The sequence below is a fragment of the Leptopilina boulardi genome, unplaced genomic scaffold, assembly GCF_019393585.1.
Source record: "Leptopilina boulardi isolate dan_hultmark-lab unplaced genomic scaffold, ZJU_Lbou_2.1 LbouV2_273, whole genome shotgun sequence".
Lineage (NCBI taxonomy): Eukaryota > Metazoa > Arthropoda > Insecta > Hymenoptera > Figitidae > Leptopilina > Leptopilina boulardi.
The window spans coordinates 2,873,439-2,892,514 of NW_026137833.1; the positions used below are offsets into that span (position 1 = coordinate 2,873,439).

Sequence of the window (19,076 nt, forward strand, 5' to 3'; positions counted from 1 at the left end):
GGATACCGAGTGTAGGCCGTCTAAATTTAGTCTAATTTCTATTTTTATACAAGCGGCGCTATACACACACTCATATATTTATTGGTGTATAATGTACATATATATTCTCAATGTCCCCAAAGACGGATATTTCAGAAACTGACACGATTATTTATGGCCAAGAATTCTAAATGTCTTTTTGTGAACCTGTATTTTATAATATTACTTGTTTCAATTTTCACCATAAAATTTTTTTTTTTCATTAAAATAAGGTTTACGATGTATGGGAGAAAAAAAACTTTGATAAACGCGATAATAAATTATGAAATAATGATAATAAAAATGTATATTTATGCGATCGTTGGGGTTAAGCAACCCTGAGTGCATTTAACACTTGGATGGATGCAGTGTCCTTGACTTTCGCTGACCCTGACGTTTTCGTTGCGGATATTTTCTTTCATTTTTTTTTTTTTTTTTGAACATTTTTTTTATGTAGTTTTATAAAACAAAAAACACGGATACTTTAAATAATCATTTGGACATTCACTTTTTTGAATGAGTACATCAAAGAAATTCTTGAAATAAATAGAAAATTTCTGTTATTAAATTATTTAACAGCAAATGTTATTTTTTGACAATTTAACATCAGATTCGTCATCAGCGACCCAAAAAGCCTCTAGATACCAAGGTTTAAAAAAAATTTAATAACTTTATAAAATTTTGACCGCCATATTGAATCCGCCATTTTGAATTTTGAAAATCTGAAATCAGATTAATAATCAGCGACCCCGAAAACCTCCAGATACCAAGTTTTATAAAATATTAATAATTATTAAAAGATATCTTGTCACTTTTCATTTAGGGGTTCTTTTCACCCCTAAAAACCACAAACGACTTGATCTAGTAAAACGGCCAGACACGGGTATTTTTTTGGGTCCTAGTTTCCGAAAATGTTGGATTTTTTTGTGGGTCATAAAAAAGTTGAATTTTGTCGGACGGTGTTATAATATACTTTGGAAATTTTTAGAAATTATTTTTATTATTTTGTAGTTTGTATAATTTATAATTTTATTTACTTTTAAAATTATTTTATTATCATTATAAATATTTTATAAATTATTATAAAATACCTCACATTTTCTAAAAATTTACAAAGTATATTGTATAATAATTAATTCAACAAAATATCTCAGTTTTCGCACGTAACAGTAAATCCTCATTATATTTTAAATTTTTCTACAAAATCTCAAATGAAGCCATTCAATATTTTTAGAAGTAAAGTTCCTGGCAAAATTAACATTGTTAACTTAAAAATCCTTCTCCATTTAAAACAAAAATTTCTCACTTCGTTAAAATATCAAGAAGTAAATAATTTGGAAAATATTTTATAATAAAAAATTATTCTGCTAAATTTTTTAGTGAAATTCTTGGCACTTGAATGCAAAGTATATCGTTTAGAATATTATCATATAATAAACCTTTCATTCTAAGAATGTGAAAAATATTTAGTATTATGTTTCCTTTCGTTGTTTATCAATAACAATAATTTATATATGATGGCAATAAGTTTTCTTATATATCACTTGAATAAAACATATGGGCAATTCCACGTGAGATTTACCTATGACATTTTAAATTCGTCTAAATGTATTTTTTCTTATTTTTTGTAGAAAAAAAAGGTTTACGTATTTTTTTTATTTTTTTATAAGTGCTCAAATTTTAGAGTTATGAATTTTTCAAAATCTGATTTTATCAAGTTTTTTTGATATACACCTAATTTCAATGACATGTAACTCTAAAAGTATTGAATTTAGGAATTATGATTAACATACAAAAAAGTTTCAGTTTTTTATCGACTTTCAAAATATGTTAACGAAAAAAAAAATTTCAATTTGTTTATAAAAAACAGCGATTTTTCATAACAAATTAAATTTAGGCGCGATTTTTTAAAAAATTTTTCTCAATTTTTACACACATGAAAATAAAAAGAAAATTTTGTAATAAGTTTTGGAGTGAGCCTGATGATTCTTTTGTTTATATAATTTGTTTTAAAAAAAAATTTTACTTTTTTTCATTTTTCAAAATGAAAAGTATTTTTGACAGTAGGATCTACTAGTAAATTCATAGAAAAGCAAATTAAAATACATTTTATTTTGAAAATTAAAAAAAAACTAAAAAATTTTTTTAAAACAAATTATATAAACAAAAGGATTATCAGGACCACTCCAAAACTTATTACAAAATTTTCTTTTTATTTTCATGTGTGTAAAAATTAAAAAAAAATTTTTTAAAATCGCGCCTAAATTTAAAAAAAAATTTTATTTATTTATGAAAAATCGCTGTTTTTTATAAACAAATTCAAAATTTTTTTTTTTCGTTAACATATTTTGAAAGTCGATAAAAAACTGAAACTTTTTTGTATGTTAATCATAATTCCTAAATTCAATACTTTTAGAGTTACATGTCATTGAAATTAGGTGTATTTCAAAAAAAAACTTGAAAAAATCAGATTTTGAAAAATTCATAACTCAAAAATTTGAGCACTTATAAAAAAATAAAAAAATATGTAAACATTTTTTTTCTACAAAGAATAAGAAAAAATATATTTAGACGAATTTAAAAGGTCATAGGTAAATCTCACGTGGAATCGCCCATATATTTTTCAATTTATAAAATAAATACTTTTAAATTTGTATTTAACAAAATCATGAAAATATTAACTGGAAAATTCTGATCTATTTTTATTTTAGCATATTTTAAAAAAGTTGAGATTATTTTTGTGTTTTTTTTTTGGTTTTAAAAAAAGATAACTATATAGGGTCTTTTAATTTCTATGAAACTTGATAACAAAGTAGTATTATAAAATAAATGTCTCAAAGAAAAAGTTTTTTCAAAAATTATGAAAATTTTAAGATTTACCGGACAGTAAAGTTTAAGGTAGATTTTTTTTAGAAAATCTACTTCTTTTGGTCCAGGGGTGCAATTCTGTAACTTGACTTCACTTTCACTCGATTTTCACTTGACTTTCATTCCACTTTTACTTTATTCACTTCAAAGTGGAGTGAGTATCAAGTGAAAATCGAGTAAAGGTGAAGTGAAAGTGAAATGAAACTGGAGTGAAATTGAGTGAAAAAGAAGTGAAAGTAGAGTCAAAGTGGAGTGAAAAAGTAGTGAAAGTGAAGAGAACATGGAGGAAGAGTGAAAGTGAAGTTAAGTTACAGAATCGCACCCCAGAAAGTGAAATGAAAACTTTTTTCTTTTTTTTAAGCACATTAAAAAAAAATTCATATATGAATAATTCTTCAAAAATAAAATCATTTTATCAATCAAAACTATATTATTTTTAAAATAACTGGAAATTTGATCACAACAATCGATGTTATACGACAATTTAAATATATGTACAAAATCTATTCGTATATATTATTTTAAACAAACAAAAAAAAAAAAACTTGACAGTAAATTTTGTTTCTAAAATTTTTAACTTTTTATTAGTTTTTTTTTTATTGTTACTCGTATTAAAATACTATAAAATTAGAACGCGGCACGACAATCGATATTAATAACAATAGGCTGTTTTTAAATCAGTATAGAAGATAAATATGTGTTTTTTTTAGGGTTTCGTGACTCAGTGCGAAAAATTCAACAAGATTTTGGCGTCAGTCCATTCGTTACTATGGTAACGGTTTGTAATTAATATGATTTTTTGTATAGAAAACTTGGTTAGATAAACAAAAATTCTATTCCCGAAGGTATATTTTTTTTATTTCCAAAATTCGTAAATTTTAATACACTTTGAGGGCACAATTCTGTGAAGGTGACTAAATAATCACTTGAAAATTTTGGAATATTTTTTTGAATAAAAATCTTTACTTTTTATTTTCTTTCACGCATTTAAAAATCGTCTTTTATAATATTTATAAAAAATAATTTTCTAATTAAAAATTTAAGAAATATTTTCTACTGACATAAAAATTAAATTTTGTAATAGAAAAAAATTAATTTTTCAAATATTTTTTTTCTAATTTTAAAGTATTGAATGAAAAAATTTAAAAAAAAATATGAGATAATTTTAATTCTTTTTAATTCAAACCTTTTTAATTAAATTTTCATTAACACATTTTTTTTCTCAACCAATGTCAGTTGCAAACTAATTACTTTTTTGACAAAAACTTTAATTTTATAAAACATAAATATTGCTAAACTGCAAAATAAACTAATAATTAAAAAAGAAATTAAACTCACCTTTCTGGAATTGAAATCAATTGGATAATAATCAATATAAATCCAAGAAATTTTGAAAAATGATGAAAACAGTTTTTCTCGTTTCGTAAGTTCGTTATAATCAAAGGATTTTAAAAAAAAAAAAAGTCGAAGCACTACTTCGGTACTCGCGGCGGACGAAGAGAATTTATTTTCTCTTTTTTTTTTAATGAAGAAATGCCAAGAAAATGAAGTGTCAACGCACTATACACATAAAAATGAGTCTGATCAATGACCTATTAAATTTTTTTTTCACAATGAACCATCCCACAACGAAGAACACGAAGAGACTAACTTCTGGATCATTGGTCCAGGATGGGCGTCGTGACACGGGCGTCGGGACGCCACATTTATATTTAACTTTGGCATCACTCGACATTCGACTTCACGCACCTCTTTCTCCACCTCCAACCATCTTTTTAGTCTCTCCTTTCATGTTTTTCTTCAAAAAAAAAAAAAAAAATTTCCTCATCTTCTTTTCTCTCGCCCTTCCTTTTTATCTATTTTTCTTTCATCCCATTTGACTTTCTTGAAAAATGTTTACAAGCGCATATGCATAACACATCAAAGTAAACGTCCATTATATGTATATATCATCGATGAGGTAACGGCCTAAAAGACAAGAATACTGTCAACGCGTACTCATCGATAATTTTAATTTTTGGCCAAGAATTGCAAAAAGAGATGCAATTAAGGTCACGACCTTAATTGCATCATTTTGTGTTTACATCAAAAGGGGATTATTGTTCTTTGGTTTTTCTTTTCTTATCTTCATTCAAACGCACCGCAAGTTTGATATAAGGAAAATGTGAATTTTAAAATAGAAGATTTTATCACGTAGGTCCTATAAAAATGTCAAAATAAAGTTAAAAACAAAACTTGATAGAATTAAAAAGATACGAAAATAGAGACTAACAGAAGAGATTTGAAGGAATATATAATTCAGTTAAATGCAACACTGAAGAAAGGATTTGATTTTTGACTACAAAAGGTTTAGTTGGTTTGTATGCAAAAAAAAAATATTTTTTCTGTTGCGTCAACAAAATTTTGGTTGTCTCAGAAAAATTTAGTTAAGTCAACAAAAATCCCTTTTCTCTAATTTTGCCTTAATCAAAGTTTGATATATAATCAATCAAAATTTTATTGAGTCAACAAAAAAATTTTTGATTACTTAAATTACATAACCAAGTAACAACCAACCCCATTTTTCAGTGAAATGAAAATAATTTACAAAAATTATGATAATATGTAACTATAAGGTCATATTATTGTTGCACAATGTTAATTTATTGGACACTTTTCTCGTAAAATATTCTGAATGAGTATTTTACTTATTAAGTAAATGAGTATTTCATCACGAAGTTGAACCAACTTTGAATAAAGGATCATAGTACATCTTTATTACAGATAGTGTTTAAAAATTTTATTAATAAAGTAAAATAAAATAATAAATAAATCAATGACCTTGTCAAGTCGTTTTTGAAAAAAATCAATTCGAAAAAAAATGAGTTTCCTTTGAAAAATTTAATACACTATTGAATTACAAAATTTAAGGTTAGGACGCTGATTTTCGAAATTTTTTTGAAAGGGAGAAAATTATTCAAATGAAATATAAAAATAACCAGGGTGTCCAGCGACCTTGAATTCCTTGAAAAGTACTTGAATTTTATAGCAAAACCTTGAATTTTTTATATTTTCTAAAATAATAGCTTAATTTTTTAGTCTCAAATACATTTGGTCTAACCATGACTAGAAAAAAGCGCGAAACATAATAAACTTTTTGAAAAAAAAACATTCTTCTCGATTCTCTGAATCATAGAATCGATTTCAAAGAATCGATTTTTTATAGGAATCGGTTGTTGATATGCAGGTGTTAGTGTCATGTGTAATATGTCGTTGGTAGTTTTTATTTTTTGTATCAAAGTTTCATTACAGAATAATTAAAAATTAGTACAATTTAGACTAATTTGAATTGTTACATGACACTTTACTAATTATAATTTAGAGAGTCATAAGTAGTAAAATATTTTCAAAATTATTATGTTAAAAGTGTATCTTGAAAAAAATTATTTTGGGCCTTGAAAACCTTGAAAAGTCCTTGAATTATTTTTTCAAGAACCACTGGACACCCTGAATAACATTATGTTGTATATATATATATAGCTGTCTCTCATAATTTTTTAAGCATTTTTATTAAGGAGGCACTCGCAGTTGTAGCGTCAAAAAATAGACATTTTTCATGAATTTTTTTCTCGTAAACCATTAAATTTTTTCAAAATATCGATTTATTATTTAAAAGTACATAATTTAAACTTAAATTTAAAAAAACATATTAAATAGTTCCAAAGTTATGGTTCTGTCGAAGTGACTTCTTTCCGAAAAATATGGTTTGTGGTGACCAACACCATGGAAATCTGGTTCGACTGAAATCAAAAATTGAAATGGATTTACATTTATTGAAAGATTATCTAGTATTTAATCGAAGGATTTGAAAAGAAAAAAATATTTGACAAAATTCCCACTTGAAAAGATTCCCCGGAAAGTGCCCCCTGGAGGTTCTATCCAAATTCCGCCGGAACTTCCAACGTAATTCCGTGGGAATTCCATCGGAGTTCCAAAGAATTTCCGATGGGATTCCTATGGAGTTCCGGCGGAATTCTGACGTAATTCCGACTGAATTAGGACTCTAAAAATTTTGAAAAAAATTAATCGGAATTACGTTGGAAGTTCCGGCGGAATTCTAATAGAACCTCCAGGGGGCACTTTCCGGAGAATCTTTCCAAGTGGGTGTCGACCTGTCAATTTCGTTAAAAAAAAACGGTCGTTTTTCAGATGTAAAAAGAAAACTTTCAAATCAATCCTTTGATTAAAGACTAGATTATAATTTATTAAAAAAGTATGTTAAATTTCAAGACAATCGGTTCAGTAGTTTTCAACTAAGAGTGGTCTCTGACTTCAAAAATGTATTTTTGAAAAAAACGTGTTTAAAGTTTTAACTTTCATTTACGTAAAGATGAAATTTTTTTTTGAAAATGAGATAGAATCATCAATTTCGGGTCCATATAATAGTTTTTCCGCAGATGAAGCTGCTTCTAAAATCTCAATTCAAATATAAAGGTATAAAGACCCACACGGCCGTTAGTCAGTTCTCGACCGACCTGACGCGCCTCCCTTTCAGACTGTATATCTCATTCAATTTTCACCGAATCATCTTAAAATTTTGTAGACATATTTCTGCCAACATATACTCTAAGAAAATGCAAGAAAAAAAATTAATTTTTTGAAAGTTACAACTGCAAGTGCCCCTTTAAAAATATTCCAAATAAGCAGTTGAGCTACGGTGCGTCTGAGTTTATGATTGCTGTGCAGTGTGGAGTCCACAAATTTGATTTAAATGCAAAAAATTGAGATTCTTCACATTTAATACATAATTTATTATTAATTGAACTAACTTTTAAGTGGAAATAGTGAAAAATTGACAGTAGTTTGAAGTTAATGTTCGATTAGAATTTTATCAGAATTCAACGTGTTAACTGAATGTGTGAAATCTTCATTGTGCGCGTTGTCAGCTATCAGGTGTTTTGATCAAAATTATACTAATACATTTTATTAACACCCTTTATACAATTGCCGCTAGATGGCACCACCTGTATAAAAAACTAAAATCACAATCTCAGACATAAAATTAATTCCCTTCACATTAACTCCTTTTGCTTCAACTTCAAAAAGATGGGGAATTTATAGAGTTCCCCATTGCCAGTTAATATCTAATTCACTTTTTTTACAGTGTGAGAGTTCAATCTATTTGATTAGATTTGCTTGGAAATTTCGTTTTATTCCAAATCTGGCTGATGGCTTACATTTATTCTTTGCATTCTTTGACTGCCCTCTACTACTTTTGAACCATTTTTAAATTACTCACTATTTCTTTTGACAAGAATAACATTAATTTTGATCTTCTGTTTCCGGTAACATGTACGTATACCTTACACCCGCATCTTGTTTTAACTATATAATACAAGATCTCCACTAACATTGACATCAAAATAAATGACCTCGTTTTGCCGCACTATATAAACAAATTTATCAATAATATGAATAATAATTATTGAATTAAAAATTTCATAAGCATTGTTCAATTATTATTTGTATATAATATAGTGAAGGCGATCTAGGCCTTGTTGATGGCGACAGGATTATTCCTGGTATTTGCAGAAATAAAATAATTTTAATTTAAATAATATTGTTTTCAATTTGTTATGTATATACATGCGTTTATATATATATATATATATATATATATATAAAGTGTTTTAATAGTGTATATTGTGTACATTAGCGACCCCAAAAACTCAGAAATAATAAGTTTAAATGAAATCCTGTTAATTTTTATCATTTTTGGTCGCCATATTGGATTCGCCATTTTAAATTTTGGAAATCTAACATCGGATTCGTAATAAGCGATTCCAAAAACCCCCTAATAGAAATTTTCAAGCAAAGCCGATAATTAAACAAAAATCCGCTATTTTGAATTTTGAAAAAGTAACATCGTATTCATAATCAGCGACCCTAACAACTCACGTGTAACAACTTGTAACGGAATCCGGCTAAATTAAAAAATTTTTCTCTGGCATATTGGATTCATCATTTTTAATTTTTGAAATCTAATATCAGATTTGTTACTTCCGAGTAACAATTTTCAAGTGAATTCGAAACTTATTAAAAAATGTATCCTTCGTATGTAAAATTTTGAAAAAATTTTGGCTTTTAGGCACTATTTTAAATTCAAAATCAATAAATATCATAAGAAACAAATTTTTAAAGTTTAACTATCGGAAACACGTTTTTGGTATCTTAGATAACAGTAAAAAAATGATATCTCTGAAAAAACCCCAAATTCCAAAATCTTGTATTTTTTGAGTATTTTTGGAAATAAGAGGTAAATGTGATTTTTTGAAAAATATTGACCATGTCATTTGAAAAAACAGTCGTAAATGTTCTTTCAGAATTTTTCTTTTTTTAATACGATATTGAAATCCAAGTGAAAAATCAGCACATTTGATCATCATATAGGGTTAAAACATTTAATTTTATTTTTTTAATAAATCTTTTCATTAATTGTATAAGAATTGTCATTTGATTAATTGACATATTTATTTAGTTATATATATATATAATTTATAAATACATATTCTTTTGTTGGTCGAAATTTATAATTGACTTGTCCCTTTCGTCCGATGAATAAATCCAACGCAATGGTACTGACTTTATTATAGCAGACCAATGGTAACGATTAATCTGTAATTCTGTACTAAAGCGTTGTTCCAGAAGTCGTGTAGTCATACTTCAGTCCTAGCTGGATAATGTGAACGTACGGTCTCGCTATGATGAATCAAAATACATTTTCTTTTATCAGTGTAATTTTTTTCATTTTTTTCACCAGTTTCACATTAATTGATCATCATGTTTATGCCGCCGGATCTTCATGTGAGTGAGGGAAATGATAATCAAAATTCAATGCTTCAACATTATGGATAACTGAGTGTGAAAAGTGGATAAATATCTTTTTTTTCTAATAGCATATTCCATAAAAATTGATAGGCAGATATTATTTTTTGACACTTTTGTTATAAAAATTAAAAAGCATTTTGTCAATTTCATATTTTTCAATAGTACTTTATATGATGGAAAATGAATTTTTATACTATCCATGAAACAGTTATTATTTATATATGACATAAAATATATTAAGTAGAAAAAAAAGATTTGGTGTTTGCCGAAAAAAATAGTTTTTGATACCAGCCCAAAATTTTTTTTATTAGTGCTCTGCGGAGAGATTGAATATTTTTTAGTGGATTTATTAAAATATTAAAAATTGATAAGAATTATTTAGTAAAGTCAAGAAACTTTTCATCCTCAGAAATATTTTTAAACAAAACTTTTATATGTGCTAAAATTTCTCTGAAATTAGAACTTTGGGATTAAAACTACTTTTAATATCTGATAAGAATGATTTTAAATTGTATTTTTTTAGAATCTTCATATGAATATTAAAAATCATATCAAAACGATATTTTACGTCTTAATTTTAACATAGTGAAAATGACGTTTTTAATTGACTTGTACTAAACAAATGTTGTTGGATATTTAATTTCATCGAATTCAAATAGTTAATCAGGAACGAAGCTATAAGTGTCGATAATGTACAAAACTTCCGCACTAGTTTGTCTAGCCACGACCTCCATTCGTCTTTCGTCGTCATTATAACGCACGAGATAAATTCACCGGTATAGACTAAAGCTTCAGACTCGACTCTCGCAAAGTACTCCAGTTAGGTATGACCGTTTATCCACTTACGAACCCCATTCAAGTTTCAGCTTCTCGCATATACTCTTACATGTATCTTCTCTTCTATTGTCTTTTAGTTCCAATGATTATAGTGTAATCCAATATTTCGTTAATTTTCTTCAAACAACAATAAACGGATAAAATTGTTCTTCAGTTTCAATTTTTTGTAACAACTTTTTCTTGACTTCTATTTGTTATAATCTCATCAAGCAACAATGTTATTTTTATTTTAATTGTTTTTATCTATTTTAAAAATATTTTTTATTCTTTTAACACCGTTCAGTTGTTGATGAACTTCTGAAAAAAGTAGTTTCAAAGGATATTGATCGAAATATATTTTTTTATCCTCATTTCTACAAATTTCCTTCAGTAAGACTATATGATAAATATGAAGCCTTATATCATCTTCATAAGAATTCCATTATTATGTCCTAAATTTTTAATATTGTTAATTTTTCCTATGCTAGAACTTATAATTATCCCCTAATCTAATTCCTTAATTTAACTTAGTTAAATAAACTAAGTTGGGGAGAGCCCCGGGATGAAAAATGTAGGTATTCCAAAAGTAAACTTGAGTCACATAGTATTCGAATAAGTATTTCTCCATGCCAAAGGGTAGACTGTGGAATACTTTGACAAAAATTACTAAAGTAAACTGATGGTATACTAAGATCTACCACATAGAGAGGAGAGTATACCGTTCGTATACATTGGGATATTATATGAATTTTTCCAAATTATCTTGTAATGTTCTCCAAAGATAGAGTTCTAATGGTGTCTAATAGATGTCGCATTGTCATATAGACAAAAATTCTTCTTAATAATAAATGTGAATAAAAATAAATAATATTAAATGATAATTAATTTATTCATTAAATATTTTTTGATACATATAAACACCAAATATACACAAAAATTTTTTCTTAAATAACATAATTATACATAATATATAATACTTAATTATTTAATATACAAGTTAAATAAATAAATAGATAAACATAAGGAAAAATAACTATCTGAATTAAATATTTGAAGCGATAAGTAATATGGTATATCCTTTATAAAACTCATAATTCCGTACCTGAAAAAAATGTCAACTTTAAGTTGCATTCTCATCAATGATATATTTTAATGTTATTAAATTATTTTTTATAAAAAATTTTTTTGTTATAATATTTTATACAATAATTTATTAAATAAACTATTACAATTGGCAGTGAATACAAGGTTAACATTTATAATATTAATATGATATTACCATATAATATTTAATAAAATATAAATTTCTGGTTAAGTAAATAAAAAATATATGAAAAACTGATTTGTTTATAATTTTTTCACCATATGATTTCGTACCATTTGATGGGTAATTTGTCATTAATGAATTGTGTCACTTAGTGCAGGATTTTTTTAGTTAAAGAATTATCTTACACTTCAAATCATTTCGTTGAATAAAAAACTTTAAATATTACATTAAAATAATAATTAATAAATAAATTCTCAATAAATTCTTCACTTAAACTCACTTACTACCGACTGTAGGTTCCCCTTCGTTCCTGGCAAATGCTAGAAAGCAACTGAAAACTTGAAGGTCTGCCTTAGGAAAATTTTTGAAAAAATACTAAACATTTAAAAACATTTTCTTCGTCTCTTTGCATCTTCAAAATTCACACATTTTCTATCTAAATAAATCTATAAGAAAAAAACAGGTATCGAAAAACTCATAAAATACGACCTCTTGCATCGAGAAACCCTTGACGGGTCATCCTAATGCAAACCAACGTTGGTCTTTGAACGGCAGGGATCCTTGGTATATATGTTTTAGATTCCACTCCAGAAACTAAATTTTTGTTGAGTTGTTGAGTAATGATCGTAAACTTTTAATTGCCGAATTATCACACATTTAACTCACTGCTACTGCCGTATACACTTTTAACAGCGAACCGTGTATATTTTGTAACTGCGTTGATTTCTTCATTGATTTTGACTAATCTCAATGGAAAAGGTTTTCCTTTGTATGGAAAAATTTTTTGTGTAAATCTTTCGATGGTACCAGCTAGCCTAGGCAGATTTTTTCTAGGACGGTACCTCATCGATGTAAAAAGGATTGGTGACATTCTTCTCAATAGTGATGGCTCACGCATATAGTTCTTCTATTTGAAAACTATATTTAAACATTACATCTTTATTACATTCAATTAAATCATTATTATATTATTTAAAGCATACAATACAAATATGATATAATACAAAAATAATATTAAACCCAGATAAAAATTCCTGAACAGGATCCTTAAAGGATCCCTATAGGTTCCTACGTAGGATCCTACGCAGGGTCCGTTGCTGGATATTGGAACAGGAACATTACTTACTTTGGTTCCTCTGCAGGTTCCTTTGTTTGAAAGTTTAAACAAATTTTCAAATAAAAATTCCTGTATATGAACCTCTACAGGATCCCATGCAGGAATCTTTGTTCCTGAATGCTAACAACTTTACTTGTTGCGCTTTATTGTATTTAAAAAAATACACGCTGAATCCTGCGTGGGATCCTATTATGGTTCCTAAAAATACAAATGTTCCTGCACAGTTTCCTGTACAAGATCCCTATTCCAATATCCTGCAACGGATCCTATGTAGGAACATTTAGGGATCCTTTAAGGATCCTGTACAGGAATTTTTAGCTGGGAAAACATTATTAGTTTACATAATTGTTGGTTTAGATGCCTAATATTTATAAATAATTGTTTACTTACAAGTATTTATTTATTTACATACGTTAAACTAAGATTTCCTATACCTACTTCGTTTTTAAAATCGAAAAAACATTCGAATTAGGATTCAACGTGAACTGAATGTGTGAAATCTTCGTTGTACATTGGCAGAATCAGATGTTTTAATTAAAATCATACCAATACATTTTATTAACACCCTTTATACCATTGCTGCTGAATGGGACCACCAGGTTTAGCGATTTTTGATAATAAAAATATAGCCAAAATCATATCAAAAAATTTACTACTTTAGAAAGATTATATCTAGCAAATGATTTAAGATTTAATTTTATAAACTTTATCATATATAATTTACAGTTACACCATTTTGGAACGATACGTGGACTGATAAATTGAAACGAGATCTTCTTGTAAAATATGACAAATTCGCAAGACCTGCACATCATTTCAATTCAACTGTAGTCACTCTTGACATAGAAATCCATCATGTATCATTGGCAAGTTTAATTTTTTTTTATAAAGATAAGAAAGAATTTATTTGATATTATAAAAAGTAATTTTTTTTAAAGACAAAAACAAAGAACCTGGATTGAGATTATTTTTTAGAAACGTTTGGAAAATGTAAGAAAAAAATTATTTAGTGCACAACTATATTGTAGATTGAATAAAAATTAATCATATGCGGTCACGAACTTATCTACTTTCAGGATAACAAGAAATATTGAATTTCAGGACGATATGCAATCAGTTTTGTCCGTTCACTGCTTTCTGAGAATGGTAAGATAGGTTTTTTTAATAAAGAATTAAATTGTACATACATAGTAGTATTAAAGACATAAGTAAACTATTCTCAATTCTCAAAATTTCTGATACAATCAGGCTTGGAAGGACGAGAAATTAAAATGGAATGCTTCCGATTATGGAGGACTTAAACAGGCTCATTTGGGCATCCACGAAGTCTGGCAGCCCGATGTGGTTTTATATAACAGGTCAAATATTTAACAGAAATAATATTTATTAAAAGTACAAATATATTAAAGATCAAATCCTCTGAATATTTGTACACTAGATAATAATATTCAAAAAACTATAACTATTTTCTAGAAGAGTTAATTATTTTGATATAGTAAAAGATTTTATTTCAGTGTGGTCGTGAATGCAGTCGAACACTATGGAGACAGCCATTGCATTGTGGATGATGATGGAACGGTTTTTTGGGTTCCACCAGCTCAATTTCTTGCTTTCTGTGATTTGGATTTAAGATTATGGCCCTTTGACACTCAATCTTGCTCTCTTAAATTGGGATCATGGACATATTCAGGCGATCAAATCGATTTACATCTTTTTAAGAAGCCTATGAAGGTGGAAAGTTGCTTTCTTCAATTTATACTGCACCTCGTTTTAATGTATATCTTTTATGTATACCGCATGCTCCAAAAGACTTAAGAAAATTTTATAATACATATTTTCAATGCAAAATGTTGTACACTCTGTTTACAAGGGAAGTGGAAAATCTGCATAGTCTAAAATCTAAAATCCTTACTGTTAACATATGTGGGAATGACTGGACTTATTCTGGACGACTAACCATTAGTTTATTCTTTTGGTTAGGCCACTTTTTACTCAAATTTGTAACATAAGACTTCATGGATCCTCTTTTGCAATCGATTTCACTCTTTCTTTGGACTATTTTTTGTCTTAATGATATTTTGCTTCCTTGAGGACTGATTTGAAGACTCCACGCCTTACAAATTTTACAGAGTAATCAATTATATCTTTCTTATACCGCACCTAATATCTCCTAGAAGTTTTTCGAAATGTTCTGTTCATCCGCTGTTCTTGTAGTTTGTAGACTTCAGCTTAGTTAGAGCTTCTTCAATGAACTGGTTTGTTATTCCATAGCATAAATGCTCTTTCAATCTGCTGGACTTAATCCGAATTATCCAAATTGCAGATTTTATGCCTTGCCACGGTTCCTTTGATTAGGTTTTTCTAATAATGACGTAGACTATTCTTTACGGTCTGCTTGATAATTTGTCTTTGTCTCCTGCAGCTCTAGATCTCGCGAATAATCTGAAACCGGATTATCTAGATCAGAGGGTTTGTGAAATTCAACGGATCCTCCGATTAGGTCTTTCTGACTATTCCTTATGTCGCCGTGGCGTTCTAGGCTTTAGAATAGGTCACCTGCAGCCCACTGCATGTCGTAAAAGGCAACTAAAAGGGGCACGGTAGATCGTACCCTTCTAGCTAAGTACCGCTTCAACGGAGACTCTTCTGGAAGCAGGGTGAGATCAAGGTCTGAGACTGGAGTATGGAAACAGATACTCCGCGTGGTCTCCGCTGGAAGTACACGATTCTTGTCCTCCCTAACTCATGCCCACTCCTGTTGGGGTGTTATCGGGGTCAAGATGACTGTAACTATCTGCTTTGCCATTTCATTTGGCACTCTCTTCTTGCACTCTAGACATTGTCTAACTTGTAGGGAAAAAAAGAAGACATCACAAGAAATTCTAAGTCGTTATAAGCATTTTTTTATTCATAATGTACCTTATGGTCAAAGTAACTAGATAATTGACATAGTTTCATGTATCATCTGGAATTATAGTTCTATTGTTTTATGTTCTGCTTGAAGATTTATCTGACTTTATGCCATTACTCCTGCAGGTCTAGGTCTCGGAAATAAGCTGAAACCGGATTATCCAGATCAGAGGTTTTTTGTCATACGTTCAGTGTAATACCAAATTAATTTTTACTCTGTAGGTTTGATTTCCAAAAACTTCTGAAGGATTCCCAATGACTCTCATGTTTGATTTCCAGATTGAGAAGCCCCCTGAATACGACCAAATTAATCTAGAATTCATCTAAAAGCAGTACAAAAATCATTCAAAACAATTTAAAGTTAGTCTTCAGACAAAAACATACCCCAAACAGGAGAGTAGAATTTTCATAATGATTAATTAAATGAGAAGCAATGTAACATCAATTCTTATTGATTTGAAATCAGTTCTGTCGATAAAAAGAAATCTGAAAAATTCCTTAAACATTCTGCTATTTGTTTAATAATTTTATTGTAATAAATCAAATAAATTTTATAATCATGATCATTTATCATTCGGTAATATTTATTGTACATAAACTTCTTGAACGAATTTGAAATTTTAGCCAGACCTTCTAATTACGAATACAGAATGGAAATTGGAGGAAATGACCAGGGGACGTACTGTCGTTCACTATGAATGCTGTCCAGAACCATATGTGACCTTGGTCTTCAATTTGACATTGAAAAGAAATGCTTTGCTTTATTACAACATCATTTTCACGCCTACCATTCGTAAGTAATTTCACTCTAATAATAGATATTCGTTGAGAATTTGTAATTATTTTTAACTGTTCACGAATAATATAAATTCTTTTTTGCAAATTATAAAAATTTCTTTATAAAAGAAATTTTTTGTAGTATTCTATTTTATTAATATTTTACAATATTATTTTTTTCATTTTTTTTTAAATTTTGTTTCAATACAGCAATCGTTTTCCTCACACTCATTGCTTTTTGGTTGCCTCCTCAAAGCGAGGTAAGAATAGCAGTAGCTGGATGCACAGCTCTGATAATTTCGATATTTTTAATCTACTTTGGCTTTAAAATACCGCCGGTTGCTGAAAATTTGCCTCTCATTGGTAAGATGAATAAAAATTATTATTTAAATATATTGATTTTGCATTGCATTATAATTTAAATTGTTTCCTATTCAAAATATTTTCAGTAAGATTTTATAGCGGCAGTCTCTATCAGGTGACAATTTCTCTAATAATTTCAATAGTAGTTTTGAATTTATCAAAAAGAACAAATTGTACTCCAATCCCTCGGGGAATTAGGAATTTTCTTATGGGATGGCCAGGATTTTACTTAGGACTCTCAGATCACATTTATGCGGTATTTATTAAATATTTTTTTAAATACTTGTAATCCAGTAATAATAATTTTTTAAAATTATTTATTTTTTTGCAAAAGGCAGAATAATTCCCCGCTCTGCCTCAAAAACATCTTTGTAATGAAATGAATTTTGTGTAATTACAGTTTAACATTTTCTCACCTATAATAGGTCAATTTGTTTGTAAAGAAATACACTTTCATAAGGTTAAATTAGTTTTTAAGTTAAGAGGGCACTCGCAGTCGTAGAGCCAAAAAATTGATATTTTTCACGAATTTTTTTTCTCGTAAACCATTAAATTTTTTCAAAATATCCTTCCAAAATCCCAATTCAAATATATATAAAGGTATAAAGACCCACACGGCCGGAAGCCTGTTCTCGACCGATTTGACGCGCCTCCCTTTCAGTCTATATATTTCATTCAATTTTCATCGGATCATCTTAAAATTTTGTAGATATATTTCTGACTACATATACTCTAAGAAAATGCAAGAAAAAAATCGATTTTTTGAAAGTTACAACTGCAAGTGCCCCCCTTAAATTAAGATTTCTAATATCTACTTCGTTTTTAAAATCAAAAAAACATTCGAATCAGGGTTCAACGTAAACTGAATGTGTGAAATCTTCGTTGTGCGTTTGCAGAATCAGCTGTTTTGATTAAAATCATACCAATACATTTTATTAACACTCTTCATATCATTGCCACTAGATGGCACCACCAGGTTTAAAATATTACGAACTCACTGTTCTGCCCCATGTTCCTCTAATTTAATTTAATTCCTCATATTATGTTGCAAAAAAAATATTTATTCTCAGATCCAACAACATAGACCAAGTGGTTGTCAAGAATTACGAGAAAGTCACGTGGGAGATATTTCAGCCTCAAGTTTATCATCAAATGGCTTTGAAGACTGTGATCGAGAAAATATAATTACACCTGAAAAAAATGTCAATCAACTTGAGTGGATTTTATTAGCCACTGCACTTGATAGAATATCTTTTTTCGTCTTTTGTATTATATTCAGTATCATGGCATTAGCATGCATTGCATAAAATTTGTGCTGTGAGAAAATTATAATAAAAATACTAAAAAAAAAAAAATTCACAAGATCTCAAAAGCCAACATTAAAAAAGATTTGATAAATTTTTAAGTTTCTATATAATTTTATTTAATTTTTTTAAAAGAAAACACTAATTATCGTACCTTGAAAATTAAAAAAAATATATTTTAAAGTACATCAAATCTATTCACAATGTTGAGCTCGCCGTTAAAAATATAAATTTTAAACATTGACGTTAAAAATAAATTATTATTTAAAAATATATAATGTAAAATAATAAATATTTTTACCAGGGCGAAATACAATTAAAATTTCCTTATTCGTATAAAAACAAAATTTATTTATACTACTTTTCATTCTCTTATTATTACAATATTACTAATTCGATGAATTATCTTTTTTTTTAAAGAACAATATTCATTTCTCGAAATAAAGTCATTATTTTATAATATATCTATATTCTTCAATTCTTATTTTAAAAAATTTTATATTTCCTTTACAAAAAACGGTGTACAATTTTATTAATTATATTATAAAAAAATGATACATTAAGTTTGAAATTATTTCCATCTTCTTTAGTAGGAAAAAATATTAGCTTCTTATACTTTATGAAAAATAAAGAGAATTTCAGTCTTAAAAACAAAGCTAACAAAAATCAAATACAGAAATGGTATAAAGCTATAACAACAAAATGTAATTTCTCAAAATACCCTGAGAATCGTAGACGTAAATATAATAATGTAAGAAAAATAAAATTT

General features: G+C 27.9%; 2 protein-coding genes across 5 annotated transcripts in view; one reads left to right on the plus strand and one right to left on the minus strand.

Moving 5' to 3' along the window:
• Window positions 1-4,515, minus strand: part of LOC127281559 (muscle-specific protein 300 kDa) — a 175,545-nt gene extending 171,030 nt beyond the window's left edge. For all 3 annotated transcript variants that reach the window (XM_051305306.1, XM_051305305.1, XM_051305304.1), the window contains exon 1: window positions 4,225-4,515. The gene's annotated coding sequence lies outside the window, so the exon portion shown is untranslated. The remainder of the gene's footprint in view (window positions 1-4,224) is intronic.
• A 5,047-nt stretch (window positions 4,516-9,562) lies between these two features.
• LOC127281692 (acetylcholine receptor subunit alpha-like 1) lies at window positions 9,563-18,359 on the plus strand. Of its 2 annotated transcripts, none has more exons than XM_051305547.1 (9): window positions 9,563-9,729; window positions 13,680-13,819; window positions 14,055-14,099; window positions 14,202-14,311; window positions 14,468-14,691; window positions 16,492-16,656; window positions 16,851-17,003; window positions 17,090-17,259; window positions 18,074-18,359. In XM_051305547.1, exons 1-9 carry the CDS (start codon window positions 9,627-9,629, stop codon window positions 18,308-18,310), a joined length of 1,347 nt encoding a protein of 448 aa, XP_051161504.1. In that variant the 5' UTR covers window positions 9,563-9,626; the 3' UTR covers window positions 18,311-18,359. The 2 variants fall into 2 exon arrangements, with proteins under 2 accessions (XP_051161504.1, XP_051161505.1); XM_051305548.1 differs by having other exon boundaries at window positions 14,468-14,684; window positions 16,488-16,656.
• Window positions 18,360-19,076: the final 717 nt, after the last annotated feature.

Excerpts from the sequence above, each read along its gene's own strand:
- LOC127281692 (XM_051305547.1), top strand. The coding sequence starts at position 9,627 with ATGATGAATCAAAATACATTTTCTTTTATCAGTGTAATTTTTTTCATT. Across the intron at positions 9,730-13,679 it reads TTATGCCGCCGGATCTTCAT|TTACACCATTTTGGAACGAT; the intron begins GTGAGTGAGGGA and ends TATAATTTACAG. Across the intron at positions 17,260-18,073 it reads TCTCAGATCACATTTATGCG|ATCCAACAACATAGACCAAG; the intron begins GTATTTATTAAA and ends ATTTATTCTCAG.